The following is a 23,305-nucleotide window of genomic DNA, read 5'->3' on the forward strand; positions in this document are numbered from 1 at the left end:
GGAGCACTTCTTCCACCACCACAGACAGACAGCTCGTCTTCTTTCAGGTGAGTGGACGACGGCCTCCCGCTGACTGGACACACACAGTGCACTAAGTGTGTGTGTGTGTGTGTGTGTGTTGGGTGTGGTGTGTAATGGTTGCGTGAAACTACTTTAGAGATAACGAAAACCTGCGTGTCCTGTTCAACACAAACACATTCCTACATGCCAATGGTGTGTGTTAGTTTTGGTGAAACGGCAGAGAGACAGTAAAGCAGACAGAGAGCGAGCGACAGGTCAACACACTCACCTTGTCCTATCACTCATTAACCAAACACACATTTCCTCTATAACACTCTCTCTTCGTCTCTCACCTCGCTCGTCCTCTCCCTCTCTCACAATCCATCCCCAAACGGCAGAACAATCCCAGCATGCACCTCTGCCCCCCGACATCAGTCCATTCAGAAGGCAGTTAAGAAGTGACGGGAGGAAATGAAGAGACAGACAGAGAGGTGTTTCTCTCCACAGCACCGAGTGAAACTACGGAGGAGTCAGAGGTCTGCGGGGGCGGGGCTAAACCACAGGGGCGGGGTTAGATGACGTGGGGGCGGGGCTATCCGAGGAAGAGAATGTGCTCCAGTAGTTTCATTATGTTGACAACAATGAAATCTGTCACTGTTGACGATTAAAGATAATAAAAATACATGAATTTGTAATTAAAATGACAAAAAAATTATAGAAAATAAAGTAATAGTAAAAAAATATACCAAATAAAAAATGAAGGAAAAGTAAGTAAAAAACAAAATGAATTAAGTATAAATAAAAATATGATAAATGTAATAAAAAATAAAACAAGTAAAATTTTAAATAAATTAAAATATGATCAAATAAAATAAAATAGACTAGCTAAAACATAATAGCTATAATAAAGTAAGTACACTTTAATAACCAGAACTAATTCAGTTTTAATAAAATACAATATGATAAAAAAAACAATGAAATAAACATGCCAAAATAAATAAAATAGAAAAATCTAACTGATAGAACAAGTACAAGTAACAAACTTTAGTTTGAATAAAATGAAAAACAAATTAAAGGAATATAACAGAAGACTAAGTGATGCTAAAATACAAAAAAAGAAGATATATAATATGGAGATAAACTACAGAAAAGAATGAACCAGGAAGTGAAATAAAACGAAATCAGTCAAAATAAACACGAGAGCTGAGCTGAAAACAACCACTTTATTTTTAAACTGCAGCTCCCATTGTTTTGTGACGGGGAAGAAGACACAGCAGGTAGCCACACACACACACACACACACACACACACACACACACACACACACACACACACACACACACACACACACACACACACACACACACAGGATGTTAAACTGCAGATTCCTGTTGAGTCTGAAACTCCTTCGGGTCAATGTTTAACCCTGAAACTGTGTCACCACTGGACCGTGTGAGATCTCGCCAAACCAGATTACAGATTAAGACGGGGACAAAGTTGCCTTAATGGACTGAGGCCACATTCCCCAACAGTATGATGCCTTAGTGCCACCCAGACCCGGCTCTAGACAACAGGGGCCCTCCTTGCTTTGCCTGGAGCCGAGAACTATGAAATACAACTATAAACTCTTTAAAGTTTAACTATATAAAAGTATTATTTGCTTTATGAGGACAACATGACAGCCCTGCCACAATGTGGCGAGAACATTCCTGCAGTCTATAAAGTGGGCATAAGCACACATTTGTAGTAAACACGCCCTCATTAAGAGTTTCTTAAACCAGAGCAACGTCCTCGAGTCTTTCTAAACTGTCAGCGACGCCGGCAGAAAAACAGCACAACCCAGCCGACACTCGAGCACAGACGGGATCATTCCTGCGCTAACAGTCTGAATGGTTCGTGAATACGTGGCGTTAATTGTATTTGGTAAATGCAACTGTAGCTGAGTGTAAGAATGCTGACAGGTCGATGCAGGGCGGCTTGTCGGATATTTATTCAGCATGCAGCGGGCCGCCTGCCGCCTTTCGATGAAATAAAGTCCCTCTCTCTCTGCCGTTACACGTGCGGTCAGAGACTCACCAGCAGACATGCTGATTGGCTTGACATGATCTATCCATTGATCTGGGTCAGAGCCACTGATTGGCTTTACGTCTCCCAGGAACTTTCTCTACGATACGCAGTTGCGTATTGAGCGTAAAGGCCGGGCCGCCGCCTCCACGTGGTGCAGAGTGTGGTTGCTTACATCAGTGAAACTAAATGTTAAGGTGAGGAACTCTTCAAAAAAACGAAATAATAACGAGGAATGACAGTAAAAGTGGAATAATTACAGATGAATGACATTTGGTTTGTTATATTTGCACGAGTGGAATTAATAACATTAAAGACTCTTTAATTTAAGTGTCCCATGAAAAAGGTCTGTTCCAGAGCTGCAGCATTAAGATGCTTTTATCAGATTCCTGTGGAAAGAAGCTCAGAACAGGGAGAAAGAGATGCTCTTTCAAATACGTCCTCATTAGTTTGGCCTGTCTCTCTAAAACACACACAGTCACAAGATGTTAATGTGAAGCGGCAGATCCTAACAAAGAAACAAAACGCGTTTAATTTTTCATGCTCAGCTGCAGAACAAGCAGACAAGGACTTGTGTGTGTGTGTCTTTACAACTTTGCAAACATATATTTAAATATTTAGGGGGCACAGAGAGAGAGAGAGAGACAGGATGTGAACACACATACACCGTGGTGCGGGTTCAGGATGTCTGAAGTTGCCTCTGTTTAAACAGGAAGTGACATAAGGCAAACTTGGGAGGTGCTGCAGCAGTGGCAGGTGGAGGAAGGAGTAAAAGGGCAACAGAAAAACTCTAATATGTTGATAAGAAAACACGATGTGGAGAAACACAGGCTATAACAAACCTATCAGCCATGCTCTGATTGGTTTACCTCTGCTGTCATCACAAAAAATAAAAACCGAACATTGAGTTGGACTGAATCTACGGCTGATAACTAAATTAATATTAAATTATTATGGGGAGAACGAACAGAACACTTCAGCTAGCTGCCAATGTTAATCTATCAGTAATTAGGTCAAGTTAACATCAGCTAACGCTAACGCTAGCCAAGTTTAGCTCAACTGTCAGTTTTAAATGACATTTTGGTGGATGTGATGTCGCATGGTGACGAATGATGCACCGCAATGATGTGTTACAACCAATACCCTGGTTCAGTTCTGTGTGCCGACTCTGAACCGAAGCTCGAGTCTGCAGATCCGCAGCTAGCTCGCAGCACTGTGTGCCTGCACGAGGACCGGGTAGGTTCGAATAGTCAACACAATACCCGAGTCTTGGTTCCGAAACTAAAACGATATGATTTTCGATACGTTCTTTGGCGAAACATAAAGTTGTTTTTCTACAAAACCCTTTTTTTTTTTTTTTTTACTGAACAACACAAGTCAAAGATGCGAAATGTTAAACGTTAGCTAAACACAAGCAGCCACACATGACCTCAGCAGAGATAAAATACAGCCTACAATCTGCAAAATTATGACTTGAATCAGAAACCTTCTGACCCAAGAAGCACAGAAGTGTAAGAATCTGAGAACGCTTTCAGAACTTGACAGTTTACAGTTCTTGTTGCTAGAGATGTGACATAAGCTAACATGTTAATTACCTTGTTTAATGGTGCTTGTAAGACTTTAATTAAAGCAGAATCTACCTCGACGATACATTTGCAAACTGACTTACCAGTGTGTTTTCATTAGTGTGTAATCGCCTGAAAATAATAAGCGTCGTGTTTTCGTTACCTTAGAATCAGCTGTTTATATCTACAGAGGGAGCGGGTCCCCTTCCACGGAGGCCGCCATGTTGCACCGCCATGTTTCTACAGTAGCCCAGAACGGAAACACCGGCTCTAGATAGGGCCGTTTGCGAGTTTCGTGGCCACCGTAGTTTCTCCTACACGCTTGGAAGGGGAGGGCGAGGCGAGCGGTGTTCACGTGGTTGCAATCTGCAGTTTCACCGCTAAATCCTTTCCTTTAAAAATGCATGTTTATATTATTTTATTTGTTTATGTATTTTTACTCTGTTCTGTCGCTTTTGTTGTAGGCTGTTGTAGAGGCAGTCATCATTAACGAAGTGTCATGTGACCTGGTCAGACAGGAAGACGGATGCGATCCGGATACTCACCCCTCCCAGCGCTCAGAGTAGAGGAGGAGCTGGAGCTATTGGAGGAAGAGGTGGTGGTGGTGGAGGAGGAGTTGCAGGAGGAGGAGGTGGTGGTGCACGTGGAAGAGGTGCTGGAGGAGGTGGTGGAAGCCGGGATGAGCCCCTCCATGTCGGCTGCACTGTGGGAGTGTGACAGACAGAGGGCGCTCATCGGCAGCAAACCCTCCTGCAGGGAAACACAAAGCTGTTATTGATATCTATAGATAGATATATCTATAGATATATCTATCTATAGATATAGATAGATATATATAGTTATATATAGAGAGAGAGATGTTGGGTGTTAGCGTTGTTACCTGTGGGGGACGTTTAGCTTGTTACCTATGAGGAAGTTGTTTTTTTAACCTATGGGGACATTTGTTACCTGTTGGGATATTTGATCTGTCATCTGCGGGGGCGTTTGGTTCATTACATTTTGAGGACGTTTGATTTATTACCTGCTGGGGCGTTTGATCTGTCGTTCTGACCAGACACCACCCGGGCCGTTCGGCTGAACGCTCCACCAGCTCCACGGTCTGACCGCAGCGAACGCTGAGCTCTCCCGGTCCCCCGGAGGAGAAATCCAACAACACCACCACTAACTCACAGCCTCCCGACAGCTGGAGAGGCAGAGAGACACACAGGTGAGGCGGGTTATTTACGTCTAACAGACTGAAGGTGTTGGATCTGTCCCACCAGGCTCACAGCCTAAGAAGCCTCCACTATCCTGCTACTTCTTTATTAAATAATAACTTTATCATCATTAGTACTAGAAGCTCTTAAAGTAGCACAGACACAAACAGTGTGTCCAGAGGGGCGTGTGCTGCTGTCCCTGCTGCAGCTGGCTGGGTGTGTACATCCAAACTTTAACAGGGGAAATGTTCGAATGTGGCTGTTAATATTATTATTATTATGATACCGAAAGATACTGTAGCATTAGTGACATTATAGGAGTGCGGTGCTCTCAAAAGTAACAAACCTGTGTTAACAGCATTTGCATTATGTAAGATCCCCCCAACGCTTCGTCATCAACAAAATAAAGAATGAATCGCCCCCCAGATTCATGGCAAATGATTTGTACATTTCGGGCTGTAAACAGCATCTAAATAACCGACTCATTAACTGTATATTTAACCGTTCTCTGTTTCTCAGACTGACTGAGCATCAGCTCCACCTGCTGGTCGAGCTGTAAACTCTTTAACACAGGAGCTGTACTGAGATACTGTCCTGTCGGGGAGGGGAACACCACAAGATATGGTTTGGATCCAGGTAACAGTAGAGCACTACTGACACCAATACCGATATGTATTGTGATGTATGGGAGATCCATGCGTCATGAGTTATCGTGTGAATGTATCAATAACAGCTACGTTTGAATATATTTTCATCAGCATTAAAACATTTATTATTCTGTTAATTAAAACACACCTTTTAAGATTAAATAACCAAACTGTTCATGGTAATCTAACGTGATCCATTCTATGTGGAATCGATCCCATTGAGGCAAGTATTGATAATTACAGACTTGGTATCAGTAGTATCAGTGATTTAAGCATTGATCCACCCACCTATAAGGGTGAGTTAAAACATATGTCAGGCCACACTAAATACGTGTTACAATGCTCAGCAGGCGTGATTATAACCATGGTCACCTTCTTAGTTTAGCGTGTTAGCATGCTAACATTTACTGATCAGCAGTAAACACACAGTGCAGCTGAGGCTGATGGGAATGTCACAAGCGTTGGACACATTTTGACCTGATGATGGCGCTACTCGTCATCACATTTTACGTTTCTACCAAACTTTACGGCAATCCATCCAAAAGTTGATGAGATACGTCAGTCTTGACAGACATTGCCACCCCCAGAGTCATGCTGCTGCTAGCATGGCTAAAAACATAGCACAATTATAAAAATCGCAGATAAAGTCACCAAAACAGCCGATGAACAACCTTTAAAACCTTTGATAAATGAGGCCATCGTATCCAGGTTCTGAGATGGGACCAGATTAATCCCATTCCCTGCAGAAATGATTCATCTTCTCCCAAGAGGCCGCTGTCCGACAGCTTCCAAGCAGCACCAAACCCAAAGCAACTCAGTGGGGACAAAGAAACACGACGTGACGGATGACAGAAATACAAAGCATGAGAGCTGCATACATCATCCTAATGTCTGTTCTCCACCCGTCCAATCACAGCAGGGCGCACTGATGAGGACGAGTCGGGTGCGAAGTAGAAAACACCATGTGATCTTGGACAGCGAGACGAGATCGCCATGGTTACCAGTGACTCTGTGTGTGTGTGCGTGTTGACTGATAGTGAACCCGAGCACGTGGGCTGCAGCTGGTGGAGGAAACAAACACACTCAGGGCGGCTGTAGGGAATAGCGGGGTGTTCCCCGTGCTAATCGAACACAGATGTGATGCACAGCCCAGCTAGCATCACACATGCAGCGAATACAAACACATGGATGTGCTGCGGTGGAAAGCACCTCAGCACATTTACTCGAGTACTAAACTTGAGTATTTCCAGTGTGTGCGGCTTTATACTTCGACTCCACTGCGTTTATTTCTCAGCTGGTGGAAGAAGATCCTTTAATTAAGCAAAAGTAGAAATATCACAGTCTAAAAACACTCCCAAAGTCCTGAATTCAAAATGTTACTTAAGTAAAAGTACAGTATCATCAGCAAAATGTACTTAAAGTATCAGAAGTACTCATTTTGCAGAATGGCTCCTTTCACAGTTTTATATCATTATAGAATATTATATTATTCAGTTTTTATCACTAACGAATACCTATGAGAGCATTTTAATGTTGTAGTTCGTCAGTGTGGAGCCAATTTTAATACTTTGTGTACTACTGGGTAGATAAGTAGCACAGTACTGCATCATATCATATGTTTGTTTATGTATAACCAGTAACTAAAGCTGTCAAATAAATGTAGTGGAGGATAAAGCAGCAGTATTAAATGTCCATAATATTTACTATAATCACATTACTGTGATATAAAACAGAGAAAAGCAGCAAATCTGAGACATTTGAGAATATTTGGTGTTTTTGCTTTAAAAATATTCGCTAATCTATTAATCAACTAATTATCTCCAAAACTCTGCAGCTCACATCAAAACAATCCAGATGGATAAACAGCTCTACAGGTAAGAGGAGAAATATCTATTTTAGATTTTGGGGTGAACTGTCCCTTTAAGTAACATTTTCAGTTCACTTGTAACAGAGTATTTTTCACAGTGTGGTATTAGTACTTTTACATAAGTAAAGGATCTGAATACTTCCTCCACCTCTAACAACAAGAAGCAGTTCCTACGCTGTGAACACTGCTAACAGCCAGTGTGTCAGAGCGTCAGGGGTCAGAGGTCACAGCACCAGCCCTGCTGACCCCACCCTCAGCCAACTAACAGCAGGTAAAACAAATCAAACATACCTCACCGTCAGGAGAGCAGAAAAGCAGTGAAAGTTTCGAGTCTTAACGACGAACAGAGGAAACTCCCTCATACATTTACACATAAAACACACACCCAGCCAGCTGCAGCCAGCGGTGAGGTCATGAGACTGTGCGACACACCCCTCTGGATACACAGAGTGTGTGTGTGTGTGTGTGTGTGTGTGTGTTACCTTGTCGCTGTCGGCGGTGTTTTGCGACGTCCGGGAGGCGATGGAGACGGTGTCGGGCTGACTGCTGGCGTCACCCAGACTGTCTGCATCCTCACTGGTCTCCCTGAGAGAGACACCCAGAGGCAAATTATCCATGACAGGTGTAAAACACAGCATGTGGCCAGAAGTATGTGGACGCCCCTTTCCACACGCGTTAAGTGTGCGTTTGGTCTGGACCCCTTCAGAGATCCCTTAATTCCTCCATTAATTTGAAAAACTAAACCCCTTAAAAAACACTGTAATTTCAAAAAGTCCTTATTAAGAAATTAAGTAGATTTTAAAACACATTGATTTACGCATTAATTAGGAATACTTGACAGTTTAAAAGCTCTAAAATAATTTCAGTTGCATATTTTAAGGGATTCTTATCAGTATTTAGCATTTGGGCTACATTACTGGATGTAACACATTAAGGGGTTTTTAATTGGTTTTCTTCATGGATTAAGGGGTACAGTAAACACCCCATTTACAAAACAACATTACAGTTAGCCCTTCATTTTTCAATTAGGGTGCAAATTCAGTGACTCACCCCAAATTTGGGGATAATTATTAGATAAATGAATTGGTTATAATATATTAAGGGGTTTTTAATGGATTATATGCAGAGTTTAAGGAGTTCTTAAAGGGCAAATAAAAATCCTAAAATATACCAAATAGCACATAGTGTCTTTAACGTTAGTAAACACGTTTCTCCACACTGCCTGACATATTCAGTTTCACATATTTGGTGTCTTTGAAAACTAAAATGTTAAATGAATTTATGTTGGTTTGCCCGAACAACATGAGTTTAAGGATCCAGCAAAAATGTCAATTTTAGACATTAAGATCGCTTTATAGTGCACATTATGGCAACCTTTTAAAGCCAGTATGAGTAAGAACACTGAAAACACCATGGAGGGAGCAGTAGAAGTATTATTAATTATTATTTATATGCCGGATTTAGCAGAAATAACTAATGTGTATAAATCCATCAGGCTGGTTGTATGAGGTGTCAGTGTTTGATGATGAGTAGGGCAGCGATAAACTGAGTGATTTCTGAATGGAGTTTGGTGTGGACGGAATGTACTGGAGTTAAAATATTAACAGAACCGTCGGTCGTCGGTTAGTTTGGCAGTTTTACTCAGTGGAGCTGACAGGTGGGAGGCGTCTAACGTGGATGTGTTAACTGTGTTTCTGTGTGTGTGCTGACCTGCGGCTGATGCTGCGCTGTCGCCCCAGGGTGGGGTTTGGTGTCTTGGGGAGGGGGATGGGCTCCCTCAGCGCCCCCCGCAGGTGGCCCCGCCTCTCCTGGATCACCTGTCGAATGCTGCGGACCCATTCCTGCTTCAGCTCCAACGATGACGCCTGTGGAGTGCGAGGACGACGGCCAACAAACATTAGAATATTGTTACACAACTGCACGATCAATATATAATATTTCATCAGATAGAAGTGAATGGGCGCTATCCCGCTGGAGCGCACACACCTTCAGGACCGTCTTGTTGTCGGATGTGGGCGTTCGTCCAACCCACAGAGCAAACTTACAGGGATCCCCCTCTATGTGCTCTGTCACACCAAGCTCTGAGGTCTGAGAGAGTGACATGAAGTAAGAGTGAGACCGCAGCAGGTAAATCAGATGTTCATTTGTATACTGGTTTGTGCGTTGGTTTAACCTGATTGTGAGGACATTTCACCAGTTAACACACCAGCTTATGTGTACTTTTTTGCTGTAGGACAAAGGAAGCAGTGCGTCCCCATGTAGAGCATGTTTTGCAAGGTAAATATAAAATATATAAATATTAAAATCTAATATATTTTTATTATGGTATTGTACACCTTTTCAATCTGTTGAAAATCTTTTGCCTTATTGTTTATGTAATTTTTTCCGGACCGAAATTAATTTCAATTTGAAATTTCACTTTAAATGTATTGAAATTTGTGTGTGTGTGTGTGTGTGTGTGTGTGTGTGTTACCCTCAGTCTGCTCTTGTAGAGGTATTTGGTTCGTCCGGACGAATCCTTGATCTCCTTGCTGAAGATGAGTGACAGCTCGAACAGGAAGAGGTGTCGGTCCCGCCCCTTCCTGATCAGAGACTTCGGCTCCCAAACCAGGAAGGAGTCCTGCAGGAGGAGCTCGCCCTGCACCTCCAGACCCTCCTCCAGACCTGACAGGGACATCACAGCAAGGTCAGTCTTAATGTCACCTCTTATCATCGGTAGGAGAGTTGTGTCCTCAGGAAATATCCTTACATATGTCAGGATTTAACTTTTAGTGCATTTTAAGCTTAAAGAAATTCTGAAAGTTTTGTTCTGTAGTACAAATGCTCTCAGCAACGAAAATAAGACAATGGAAGCTTCATACTCTAGCTCCATCACAGTAAAAGTCATCCAGCTGTTTCACAGTAAAAGCCCTGTAGATATTTCAAAGTAAAAGCCCTTCAGCGGCTTCACAGTAAAAGTAATCCAGCTGTTTCACAGTAAAAGCCCTGTAGATATTTCAAAGTAAAAGCCCTTCAGCGGCTTAACAGTGAAAGTCATCCAACTGTTTCACAGTAAAAGCCCTGTAGCTATTTCAAAGTAAAAGCCCTTCAGTGGCTTCACAGTGAAAGTCATCCAACTGTTTCACAGTAAAAGCCCTGTAGATATTTCAAAATAAAAGCCCTTCAGTGGCTTCACAGTAAAAGTCATACAGCTGTTTCACAGTAAAAGCCCTGTAGATATTTCAAAGTAAAAGCCATGCAGCTGTTTCACAGTAAGACCTGCAGCTACTTCAAACTAAAAGAGCTACAGCTACTTCACTGTAAAATACATACAGATGCCTCACAGTAAAAGCCCTTCAGCAGCTTCACAGTTAAAACCCTCAAACTGCTTTTCAGTAAGAGCACTGTCCTGACTTCATGGTATGAAAAATAATCTGGGTGTATTACCTTCCAGCATGCTAACGTGCATAGCATCGTTTGCTCTCTTTGGGACGCTCAACATCACATCCAGGCCTTCTTTTATCTCGCCTTTCCCCTCCTCGCAGCACGCTAGCAACTCCTGCAAACACACAAGCACAAAACTTTCTTGAGAAAAATACAGCAAATTCTGTATATTTGACACCTTGGTTGTTTTAACAAATTAACACTAAAACTGCTACGAGATACTCACATAAACACATACTTATATCTCTTTTTTTCTGTAAACAAAGGTTACTCTCTTAGTTTATTTTTTCCATATGCTGAATTTTGGCAGCATTTCCCTTCATTTTGACAGTTGATGATGCACTTTTTGCAGCTACTTGTTAGTAAGTAAATTACAAACTCTTAATATTCCTAACGAATCTCATTTTCATCTTTTCTGTCCATTTCTCTTGGCACATAATAATGATTAATGCAGAACAAAAATGGAATGATATGCTAATTTTTTTGTGTACATGTATTTATTGGTAAAACATAATATTACACATGAAACAGCAAACTTTGATACTTTTAAAAGGTTGAGAAACAGCTGAAAATGTTACCTTGAACAGATAAAAATAAGACAACATAAAAAATGCAGCTGAAGAGTCTGAGGGGAAGTTTTCAGACTAACATAAAATGTGTTTCATTTATTATTCTCGGCACACAGACTGGATCCTTTGCGCTGCATATAAACTGTTTTAGATTTAAAGCTGCACTCGGTGAAATCCTCAGAGGTGTTGTGTTTTCCAAACAGCCAGAAGGAACAAACCTTCAGTTTTCTGACACAAGTCGGTTCAGCTTTACTCTAAATTGAACAGCCATTTAAACAAATGCTGTTCTGAGCTCTTATGCTGTGGGAGAAACTTTGTTATGAATGTGGCTGAAGGATGAAAACTTGTAAAATTACGTAGCATTACCTTGAGCAACAGCTGGTATTTGGTGATCCTCTGAACTGGTTTGATGAGAGCTGAGGAGATGGAGTTGGCTAGACCATGTCTCCTCTGGACCTCCTGCACACAAACAAAAGGGAAAATTACTAACCAATTATAAATCAAACTGAAGCCCTTCCACCCTTATAAATCAAACCTTTTGCCCTATTAATACAAAACGACGAGTACTTGCGACCTGCACCTACTGAACTGAACAACTCAAGTGTGAGTAGTTAAATTGATTGAATGATTTTCCGTTATTAGGCCTGAAGTGTTAAAACTATGCAGTATTTCACAAGAAAAAAAAAAGCAAAGATTAGAGAAAAGCCTGAAAAACATAATTGTATGTAGCAGAATTAATTAATTTCCTACCCCAGTAAACATCTCACATCTCGTGACCTGTTTGAGCTCCCCAGGCTGGGAACCACAGACTAAACAACAACGAAAGGTAATGCTTTACTTTGCAGGTCCCCTAATGTCTGAATTATTTCTTGGAACATTTTCTGGAAAGAGCTTCGTAATTTGGTGCTAATTATAGAGAAAATGGTGGCAGTGCTCTGAGACAGTACACACTCTTTTACAGAGATCCATATAAACTCAAAAATGTGCACCCACTAAGACAAATGGGGCTTCTTGCATGTTCAGCTGACTTGCTGTGCACTGACTAAATTACTTTTTAGGTCAATGGTTTCCAACCAGTCTAGCCTCAGGGTCCGAATATCCCTTTGAAGTCGCTGTCACACACATAGACCAACGCAACACCCATTCAGCTTTATTTCCATCCATCCATCCTTTACTTTTGTCAGTGGATACAAACCCAAAACCTTCTTGCTGCGAGGGGCCAGAGCTACCCACCGAGCCACCCCTCAATTTTAATATAAAAAAAAAAAAGAAATAAGTGCAACTGGAGCTTAAACTCAATGAAATAAGAAGCAAGAGAGAGCATTTAGGGCTAAAAATAAAAAGCAGTGTAATAGCAGTTACAATTCAGGCTTAGTCAGACTTTTAGAACTGTTTTTACAGATTTTCTGAAAATAATAAAGAGAATAAAATTAATTTTCAAGCTAGCCTTTAACAACATAAGAATTGTTTTTCCTTTTTGTGTTCAGTTTAAGTAAAACCAGGTTTAATATAGTCGGTGTTGTGGAGTTAGCTAGCTTCCAGTCTGGAGGGACCACTACAGTCAACGGAAGGTCATGTGACCAACGCAGCCAACATCCATACCCTATTTGTACGGAGTACGAAGATGTCCTGGGTGTGGACTACTATAGCACATACTGCAGTATATCTTGCAGTACCCGTTGTGGAATGATGTCCTGGACGTTTCTTTCTGTAGTACATGTATTGCAGTATATTTTTCAGTTCCTGTTCAGGAACTCGTAGATGTCCTGACTCACAGGAAACAGTACTTCAAAATAAAAGTGTTGTTTTGGAAATTCACTACACAAGTAAAGTTGTTTTCTTGACAAAGTTGACCCACATGCGGTCACCAGTTGGAAACCACCGCTGTATGTTACACTAACAATTAAATGGGATTTTTTAACTGGAAATGCACCAATTGTAGATTTTTAGTACCAAATGACATTATCTTCCTAAGAAATTACAGCTACATATCTGTAATTCTTTTCGAGGAATTTTTAAAGAAAACTACAGGACACGTAAAAAATAAAGTGTCACTGAACTAAATTATTAGTTATCATTAAGTTATTAAGATCCCAGACAGATATTGTTAAACAAAGTTAAGTGGGTCTGACCTCGAAGAATCCCACGCCGTGCTGCTGGATCAGTAAACTGGAGTCTGGTTTGTTCCTGCAGTACGTCACGTACATGTGGAACTTATCAGCCTGAGACAGAGACAGGAAGCTTTATTTAGAGTATTTTCATCTGTAATTTACATTATTAATTTAAAAGATTTAACCAAACTGGTTACCCAGGTAACAAAGCAGTGTCCAACATCCTCTGGAAGCTGTTCGTAGTTCTCTAGCTCCTTCAGGAAAATACTGAAAATACAGAGTACTGCGTTACTACACACAGAATACTGTACAGTGTCATAGTGGAAATAAATACACTGTATGTACCATAGCTTTGGAGTACTGTAGTACGTTTTCCAACATATGGGTATGCTATTTACTTGTGTAGTACTGTAGAACTTACTGTAGTACTACAGTACATGTTGTAGTTATACATAGTATTGCAGTGGTGTAATATATCCAGTAGATGTCCTGGATGTGTACTACTGTAGTACATATTTTGTATATTTTGCAGTACCTGTTGTAAAACCCATAGATGTCCTGCATGTGTACAGCTGTAGTACATGTATTGTAGTATCACAGTATATTTTGCAGTACCTGTTATGGAACTCGTAGATATCTTGGATGGTTCCTACTGTAGTACATGTTTTGCAGTATATTTTGCAGTACCTGTTATGGAACTCGTAGATGTCCTGGATGTTTCCGAACACGATGTCGTCCTTGTTGGTGAGACCAGACGGGACGTCCTCTGAGCCGCTCGTCATCTCCCACAGGTACGTCTGCACCAGTAAAAAGTATTACTCTTGCGAAATACTATCCACTATGATGTAGTATTACTGCATCAGCTCCAGACTTACAAAGTACATTATCATGAAGTATTGCATTACATAAACCTGTTTTGAATTACAAAGTACTATGTGGTATTTTAGAATCTAAAAGGACTTGTGGTGTTGTGTGCTACTATGTGTATGTGTATTCTACAGTACTGTGGGGTAAATAGTACCACAGTATTGTGGTGTAAGGCGAGTACCTCAATACACTCCTGCAGATCTCTGACATAGACTCTCTCTGTTTGAAGGAGCTCAGCCATGATGTACCTGAGAACACACACACGTTACCAAAGCATGTACAATGTTACTACTATCACTAATATTAGTACTAATACTACTCACTCTTTCTTTCGGGCGGAGCGTCTCTTCTCGTCGCTGACCTGATGACTGGGGTCGGACAGGTTGACCTCGGGGTCAGAGTCAGACAGACTGTTGGGGATCAGCTCCAGCTCCATGTCCTTATTGTCCTGACAGGGACACCATACAGCACACTCATAAAAAGTGATTCTACAAACAAATAATTTCCAAATGTAAACACATTTTTGGTGTGAAAGTGTTTTTACTACTCTGGACACTTACCTGCGAGCACCCTCCCAGCGCCGTCTCCAGCAAGTGGCGGTACTGTCCCACCCTGACAGTGAAGTCGCGGTAACGTTTATCCACCGTAGCAACACAGCGACGAAGCTCAGTGCGGTGGGCGTGGCCTTTAGCCAGCATGCTCTCAGCCAGTTGGATCAGCAAGTGAACCTTTTCCTGGGTGTGCTGAGAGACAGAGAGACAGGTAAGTGTGTGGTATTAGTGAATATATACGCCTGTCTGTGTGTGTGTGTTCTCACCTTGGCGGACACACAAAACTCTCTGTGTTGGTTCAGCAGTTCTTGCGTCTCAGACACCGTTGTCCCCGGCGATGTGTGCGTGGCCAGGTAGTGGTCACCTGACTGCTGCAGCCAATCCAGAGCCTGAAACCAAAAGACTCGTTAATACTATTACTTGTAACAGAGCACTGTAATAATAAAAAGACTGCAGTTTTTTTTGTCTACCTGCTGGGTGTGGCTCTGAAACATCAGGTACTGCTGGCATTGATCCAGTCTACGTTTCTTCAAAGTCCAGAAATGAAGAACTCTGTTTTCCCTCTGGAGCAATTCACTGAGGATACCTGCACACACACATACACCTGGATCAGTAAAATTAACACTGTACTGTTCACATATATAAACCAATTAACTGTGGAGTTCCTCAGGGCTCTATACTGGCTCCACTGTACGTCTCTATTTACACCAAACTTACACTAAACATTACTTGTGTATTTCTGTGTGTGCATATGTCCGTTCACCTTTGACCTGTTGCTCCGGTACCCTGGAGTGCCCGGTGACCTCGGTGACACCCGTTACCCCGGAGACGGTGACGCTGTGGCCCGAGATGTTCGCCATGGTGACACTGTTGCGGTGGATGTATTTGAGGAAAACTTCAGCGTTCCGTCTGGCCAGAGTGCAGGCCTGTCGCCATGGAAACAAGACTGTTAGGGACCCTATCATATTACACCGACATGTTGACTTTTATGAAATGCACTTCAGGTTATTATATATACAATTCAGGACGTTCAAGAACATCAAAGAATATTAGGGACTACTAAATACAGTCGAACAAAATTAATTTTCCAAGATTATTAAACGTTTCTAATGGTATTTGACATTATTCATCTAGCTAGCGTTAGTTAATTAACGTTAGCCGTTAACTCCTTGAGTTGGTTGAAAACTGTCTCCGGCTGACTCGATTTAAAACAAGAACCCTGTAAAAGGTTCTTAAATATGCATCTGATGGTTACATACATTATATCACGCTAACTGACTGAGGCTCAAGCTAAGTCCCGGTAAAAGGTCATTGTCCTCACCAGGTGATGACGCATTGTTCTTGTATTGTAGGGTAGCTACTTATCTCTAGTGTTATAGTACAATACTATAAAGAAAAACGTAAGATCAGACTGATCTGTCATAACCTTGTTTGGATGTTAATTATAGAGAAACATACTTGGACAAGACAGAGGTTAGATTTATGCTTTATTGATCCTATTTTCAGACAATAGGTTTTCACAGAATGAAGACTAATCAATGAGCTTAACGAACGTAACACTAATGTCTGGAGTTGCTGGAGTGTAAACTTCCCTTAATCCAATAAAGACAAGGACAGGGCTGCTAACGTTAGCCTAAACCTTGATATCGTAGCATCCAGGAACAGCTCCCACACAGTGGGTGTTCCAGTCCTAAACATGGCTTTTTCTAACATCACCTGCAACCCTACAAACTAAATTAATTTCCTTAATAATAGGGTAACTACTGGCCCTGGAAGTAACCCTGGGTTGCAACTGTAGCTTGTAAGCTAGTTAGCTAGGCATGCTAATGTTTGCAGCTTACAATAGAGTAGACAAACATACTGTTCAATCAGTTCCTTTCACTTTTGCTCTTGTGTTTTTGGTTTTATAAAAGGCTAAAAAAGACACCACCTTGCACCATGTACACTGACAAACCTGCCATGCCTGAGTTATGAATGCTAAGCTACTATTGGACGAGGAGGAGGTTTAAGACTTTCCGATGCTTTTCCAGCTCTCCTCACCTTCAGGAACGCCTCCTTCTGCTCCATGTGTTTGTTAATGAGCGGCATGAGTTGTTCTGGCTGTCTCTCTCCACCCCCACACCAGTCCTCTTCCCTGCGGTACTCCTGCTCCAGACTCTCCAGCACCCCACACACCTGGAGAGACAGGCAGACAGGTAGGTAGAGAGACAAACAGACAGGTAGGTAGAGAGACAAACAGACAGACAGACAGGTTGTAAAGTAGGACAGATAGACAAATAGACAATAGTACCTGTTGGGATGTCCTGTAGAAGGCTGCGGAGGCGTTGACCAGCTTCAGTCTGTCTTCAATCCTCAGCATCAGAGTCTGCCAGTGCAGCGCCACCGTCTGGGCACAAGACCTCACTGCATCTGGATCATAGTGACCTGACCTGAAGGAGGGAAAGTCAGAGTCAGAGGTGTTACTTTTAATCAGAACTCTGGAGGAAACTAGTATTATTATCTGATTATCAGCCATTAACTGAGAGTACTGAGCTACTATTAGTATTGTATTTGTTTTCTTTCTCAGAGTGAGATGTTACAATCAGTCTCATGTCTGTGTGTTAAGTACAGAGCTGGAGTCAGGACGTGGTTAGCCTAGCTTAGCATAAAGACTAGAAGCAAGGGGAAACAGCTAGCCCCTATCTGTCCAAAGTTAAAAAATATCAGCACCTCTAAAGCTTGTTTATTTAATCTGGACACAAACAAAAAAATATCAAAACCATAGTTTTTGGTTTTATGGGGAGTTACATGCTGATTCATTTCTAGAATTACTGAATATAAATCAAACATACATACCTACATTTAAAAAACGATTGTCAGGTAAGTTTAATATATCGTTTGGCCTCCTACAACTGTTTTTTTTTTTTTTACACATCACTAAAATCTTTCCTCGTAAAGACATTCATTACGTTTTAATAGTTCAATCTGCTTCAGTAGATCACGAATTTGAAACTAGCTAGTAGAACGTTGGAAGGACTTTATACACAAACTTAGAGAGGGTTTTACAAAGACCAGGTGCAACCAAATAGGTAGTGAGGTACTGGTTACTAACTTGTCATTTGCAGTTGCCTAGCATTATAGATCAGCACAGTACAGACAATAACTAACCGGACCAGCAGCTCTGCTCTCTGTTGCAGAGCCAGAGCCACCTGATGAGTCCTCTGCAGGGAGTCAGAATGGAGCAGAGCCTGGAAAGACAGAAAGTGAAAGACAAGGTATGTCCACTTCATTTCCACTGATCCAGCAGGAGGATTTGTGTGTGTAAATTCCTCATCAGTGTCCCGTTGCCATGATAACCTTTACATCTGTCTGCTGTGATGGACAGCAGACACATTATCCTCCCCCTCTGCAGGAGGGCAGGGTCATTGATTCATTGTCTTCATCTTCCTATTTGTAAACGAGATCTCAGTTGAATATCCCAAAATGCACTTTATGTAAAAATGTGTGTGTGTGTGTGTGTGTGTGTGCAGTAACCTCTATGGCCTGCTGGAGGCGCTCGTGCTCCCTCTGCAGCTGCTCAGCTTCAGACAGACAGCTGGAGTTCAACATGCAGGACGACAGCATGACCTCCCCCTCTGAGATCCAACCCAGCACCTGAGACACAGACGGAGAGACAGACAGGTGGAGATGATCCCCTGCCTGGATGTCACCTGGACCTGCAGGTGTGTGTGAGTGTTTGTTACCTGTTTGACCTGGCTCTGCAGGTGTCTCAGCTGCAGGTTCTGCTCCAGGTGTGTGTGCGTGTGATCTGCAATCTGCTGCATCTCCTTCTGTTTGTCCTGAAGGAGGCGCTGCATCTCCTCCACCTGAGAGGAGAGACCTCCCTCCACCTCCGACAGCTCGATACCTGACACACACACACACACACACACACACAAGATTTTAGACCTTCAGAGTGAGGACAATTTGGCTGTTAAGGTTCTCACATGTATAGTAATACAACTGTGTATATGTGTGTTGTAATCTCCATTCATGTGTGTATGTGTGCATGGATGCGTGTGTGTGTGTGTCTCCATGGCAAATTCAATATGCTGGTTTCCATGGGGACCAGCTGTGTGCTTCAGAGAGCAGTTTCCATGGCAACCCCATCCCCCTTTTCCCCTCCCCCATTATCCTCTCTGCCCCCCTTTCCCCCTAATATCATGCGTGTGTTACTGAACTGGTCAGACTGCCATGCTGGAGCATGAAATGTGCTGACTGATTTCTATTCTATTCTATTTTCACAGTAGAGGAGGAAAAATAATCAATATGAAAACCTGTTCTGAATTGTGAACTGTTCTGCATTCTGCCAGTTTATGGTTGTTTCACACCATCAATGACCCCTGGAATGCACATAAAAGACTCCTGGAGCCTCCTCAAGGACCATTGGAGCTCCCTGAGGGATCTCTATAACCTCCTCTGGAATCCCCCCAGGGAGCACTAGAAACCATTAGAAGACCCCTGGAACCATTCAAGGTCCCTGGAAAGATTCCCCCCTGGAACCCATGACCAAAGACTAGAAATCCCCTCATTGACCATTGGAGCACTGTCAAGGGTCTGTGAAACTCCCTCAAGGTCCACTGAATGCTCTTCAAGAACTAGAATCTCCTCAAGAACCTTTGGAAACCCTTAACAAATTTTATAACCCACCCAAGGTCTCCTGCAATGCACTGAAATACACACTAAAGTCCCTCAAGGTCCCTAAAATCCTGTCACTTAGTTCTGGATATTCCTTAGGGGTCAGTGAAACCCTCTCAAAGATCACTGGAACCCCTTCAGGAACTATTGGAAGCTCGAAAGGACTTCTAGAACTCCCTCAAGGACCACTGAAGCACTATCAAGAATCTCTTGCATCCTCTTGAGAACTTCTGGAACCCCCTTAGGAAGCACTAGAAACCACCCAAGAACCACCGAAAACCTCTTAGGAAGCATTAGAAACCACCCAGAAACCAGGACTAGGGCCCCTGGAAACCCACAAAAGACTCCTGGAAGTCTTTCAAGGTCACTAGAGCCCTGTCAATGACTCCTGGGAATCTCTTAGGGACTACTCGAACCCCTGGAAGCCCTTAAGGTACCACATGAACCCTCTGCTGAATCTCGACCTTTTCCATTACCTCTATCTAAACTGTCCAGGAACCATTTCAATGATCACTACAACCCCTTAGTGAAGTTCAAGAAACCCCTGAAGGACCACCACAGCTCTGTCAATCATCATTGGAACTCCCTAAGGTCACCCGTTAAGAAACTCACTAGGAAGAACTAGAGACAACTCTGAAACCCCCAGTAGAAACCACTCAAGGACCCCTGGCACCCACTAAAACTCTCATGAAAGCCCCCCAATGACTCATATAGTCCCTATCTCATTTCTTGTGGTGTACCCCAAGCTTCTATCCTAGTTCCCTTTATTTTCTGTCTATATAAGCTGCTATTAGGTTCTAACATTCAAAAACAAGGTGTATATTGCATGCAGATGACACCCAGCTCTACGTTTCTGTTCATCTGATGACCTCAGCCCTGTTGACAACCTTGTTAATTGCATTTCAGATCAGCAAATGGAAAGTCTGTGAAAGTAATTAAATTACTAATCAGTATCAGCACTAAGCATACAGTAGTAGTAGTAATAGTAGTATTAAACATAGTATTACTAGAGGTACAGTACAATTGCAGCACTAACAGCAACAGTGTGACTCTTACCCGATGCCTGGACCTCAGTGATGTACTGCTGAAGGTCGTGACTTTGTTGGATGACCTCATAGATCATATTGTTCATTGCTAGCCTTCGCTCCATGTGCCTGCAGATCAATCAATCAATCAGTCAAAGCCTACCAGGGCCTTTTTTTGATGAGTCATTTTTGTGTTGAGCCAGGATGACACACTGGCCTGTTTACCTGTGGATGCGCTGCTGTGCTAGCGTTAGCACCTCAGGGCTAGCCTCCACTAGCCGTGACTGGCCCAATGCTAGCTTGTCCTGGGCTAGCTTGTCGTGGTTTGCGTCGGCTAGCCGTGGCGATGCTAGCTTCTCTGCGGAGAAGTCCTGGGACTGTTTCTGGAGGTCCTGCTTCCAGGCATCCATTTCCCCGGTTACCTAAGAAACACACATACATACATAGGGAATCCAACCTTGACACAGTGGAGGGAGGTTCAAGAAATAATTTTGGGAGAAATGTATAATGTATTAATTATTAGTAAATGAAAAACATAAACAGTGTACCTCCAGCGTGCACTGGTGCAGAATGCGGAGCTGTAGGTAAACATCCAATCGGATCTTCCTCTGGTGGAAAAGTTCTTCCAACTGAACATGAGACTCCTCCAGCTGCTGCAGCACTGACTCCACATGGGCAACCGAGCTGCCCTGGGGCCTGAAACAAATGCACCTAAAATGGTTAAACAAACCTGAAAACAAACCCAACCATACAAACACATGGACTTTACAAACTAGAAAACGAACGCACCCACACACATTATATAAAGTAGAAAACAAACACACCCACACAGATTATACAAACTACAAAATAAATGCACCTACACAGGTTATACAAAGCTGAAAACAAACTCCACACAGGCCTTTGAGCTTCCCTGTGGAGTGAAACAAACTCCCACACAATAAACACACCCGCACAGGTTATACAAATTAGGAAACTACTAAACTAGATAACAAACATACCCATACAGGCTTTACAAACTACAAAACAAATGCACCCAAACCAGAAAACAAACGCACCAACACAGAAAACATACACCAACATCAAGTGGGCCAAAGAGCTGCTTGAGGCATAACAGAAACTTCCCGAGAGGTTTTGCAAATCTAAAACAAGCACACCCACAATAATTACAAACGCTAGCTCCACACTAGGCTGCCCTGATGAGTAAATCAAACGCACCCACACTCTCAGAGTGTACCTGAGTTGTAGGATGAGGTCTTCTCCTTCCCGTATGACACTCATCGCAGCTTCCTGTGGGTCAGGGTTAGAGTTAGGGTTAGTGTGAGGATTAGAGGTGAGGGGTCAGATGTCAGGGGGGTGTTAGGTTGTTATGACTGGGTTAGGTGTAGCGGTCAAAGGTCAAAGGTCAGCAGGTACCTGTGTGTTGGCCTGCTGCTGCTGCTGCTGGCTGATGAGAGCCTGCAGAGCCTCAACGGTGTCCGGACAAACGCAGAGATCTGTGGAGAGCTGCTTCTGGAGGCCCTCCATCCATACTGAGAGCTGAGGAGGAGGAGGAGGAGGAGGAGAGGAGAGGAGAGGAGAGGAAGAGGAGGAGGAGAGGAGGAGGAGGAGAGGAAGAGAGGAGAGGAGAGGAGAGGAGAGGAGAGAGAGGAGGAGGAGGAGGAGGAGGAGGAGGAGAGAGAGGAGAGGAGGAGGAGAGGAAAGAAGGGGGGGGCAGTAAGAGAAGGAGAGGAGAAGGAGGAAGAAAGGGGGGCAGTAAGAGAATCAGAGGAGGAAAGGAAGAGAGGAGGGGTAAGAGGAAGTAGAGAGGAGGAGGAGGAGTAAGAGAGGAAGAAAGGAAGAGGGGGGTGCAGAAGAAAGAAGAGGGGAGGAGATAAGGAGGCAGAGGAGGAGAGAAGAAGAGAGGAGGATAAATATGCAGAGAACGAAAAGAGGAGAAGAAGAGAGACGGGGGAGAGAAAGTTGGGAAGAGGAGGAGAAGGAGGAAGAAACATTCATTAACTCACAGTAACAAACATGTAACAGCAAAATACTGCAGATATCACAGGATATAACAGTATATCATCGTATATTATTATTATTATAGTATTTATATATGTGTGTGTGTGTGTGTGTGTGTGTGTGTGTGTTACCTCCTTGGTGTGTGTGTAGAAAGACACAGCGAGGTCGAGCAGCAGCTTCCTCTGTTCAACTCGCTGGATGAACGCCTGCAAACACACAACATAATGACAATCATACAACACTGTAAACCATTAACAACACATCACCTGCTTCTCTCTCTCAATCTGAGACGGTTCATTCGTGTTTTTAAAAGCCTCCAAGAAAGAAAATATTTTAAAGCACAAACCTGTTTTTTAAACTGCTGCTACTCCAAAAGTTTTTGGACAGATCTGCTCATAGTAAATTCTTCCTCAGTTCTTTATTTTCTACCAATTTCATGCACAGTTCAATAGTCAACACTTCCTGTAGCTGCTTTTCAGAATAAAAGTCCTCCAGCAAGCAGACTTTTGTATGTGTTTTTTAAACTGGTCGGCCATTTTGAATGTATAACAAAAGTACAAACATGTCTTCATTGATTCATTTGTTCCCCGCTCTCCGTCAGAGTTACCTGCATGCGGAGCTCCAGGTCTCGGGCTGCCTGGTAGATCTCCTCCTCCTCACACTCTCCAGACTGGGCCAGCTGATCTGCTGCTTCCAGAAGCTTCTCTGCATTAGTGTAAGTGTTCTGACGCACACACACACACACACACGCACACACACACAC

The 23,305-nt window shown here is 42.8% G+C and overlaps 1 protein-coding gene and 1 long non-coding RNA gene across 5 annotated transcripts in view; one reads left to right on the forward strand and one right to left on the reverse strand.

The window, feature by feature from the left end:
- Positions 1–23,305, reverse strand: part of LOC122871882 (kalirin-like) — a 51,357-nt gene that overhangs the window by 13,691 nt on the left and 14,361 nt on the right. For 3 of the 4 annotated variants that reach the window (XM_044187417.1, XM_044187418.1, XM_044187416.1), the window contains 29 exons: positions 23,150–23,266; positions 22,674–22,748; positions 21,958–22,080; positions 21,779–21,831; positions 21,090–21,237; positions 20,767–20,963; positions 20,573–20,670; positions 18,583–18,746; positions 18,374–18,493; positions 18,008–18,087; positions 17,151–17,289; positions 16,901–17,035; positions 15,624–15,786; positions 15,331–15,446; positions 15,127–15,249; positions 14,870–15,052; positions 14,633–14,757; positions 14,491–14,557; positions 14,130–14,239; positions 13,640–13,709; positions 13,464–13,553; positions 11,698–11,790; positions 10,766–10,877; positions 9,813–10,003; positions 9,326–9,427; positions 9,050–9,204; positions 7,822–7,924; positions 4,651–4,812; positions 4,175–4,379 (listed from right to left, as the gene is read on the reverse strand). In XM_044187417.1, the coding sequence (XP_044043352.1) occupies positions 4,175–4,379; positions 4,651–4,812; positions 7,822–7,924; positions 9,050–9,204; positions 9,326–9,427; positions 9,813–10,003; positions 10,766–10,877; positions 11,698–11,790; positions 13,464–13,553; positions 13,640–13,709; positions 14,130–14,239; positions 14,491–14,557; positions 14,633–14,757; positions 14,870–15,052; positions 15,127–15,249; positions 15,331–15,446; positions 15,624–15,786; positions 16,901–17,035; positions 17,151–17,289; positions 18,008–18,087; positions 18,374–18,493; positions 18,583–18,746; positions 20,573–20,670; positions 20,767–20,963; positions 21,090–21,237; positions 21,779–21,831; positions 21,958–22,080; positions 22,674–22,748; positions 23,150–23,266 (3,619 nt within the window). The remainder of the gene's footprint in view (positions 1–4,174; positions 4,380–4,650; positions 4,813–7,821; positions 7,925–9,049; positions 9,205–9,325; positions 9,428–9,812; positions 10,004–10,765; positions 10,878–11,697; positions 11,791–13,463; positions 13,554–13,639; positions 13,710–14,129; positions 14,240–14,490; positions 14,558–14,632; positions 14,758–14,869; positions 15,053–15,126; positions 15,250–15,330; positions 15,447–15,623; positions 15,787–16,900; positions 17,036–17,150; positions 17,290–18,007; positions 18,088–18,373; positions 18,494–18,582; positions 18,747–20,572; positions 20,671–20,766; positions 20,964–21,089; positions 21,238–21,778; positions 21,832–21,957; positions 22,081–22,673; positions 22,749–23,149; positions 23,267–23,305) is intronic. The other variant, XM_044187419.1, reaches the window with a different exon arrangement.
- On the forward strand, positions 17,542–23,257 carry LOC122872030. The gene is made up of 3 exons (XR_006376993.1): positions 17,542–18,114; positions 18,370–18,561; positions 23,144–23,257. It is a non-coding gene; the product is annotated as an uncharacterized LOC122872030 (long non-coding RNA).

This window comes from Siniperca chuatsi, linkage group LG24 (genome assembly GCF_020085105.1).
Source record: "Siniperca chuatsi isolate FFG_IHB_CAS linkage group LG24, ASM2008510v1, whole genome shotgun sequence".
In the NCBI taxonomy this organism is placed as follows: domain Eukaryota; kingdom Metazoa; phylum Chordata; class Actinopteri; order Centrarchiformes; family Sinipercidae; genus Siniperca; species Siniperca chuatsi.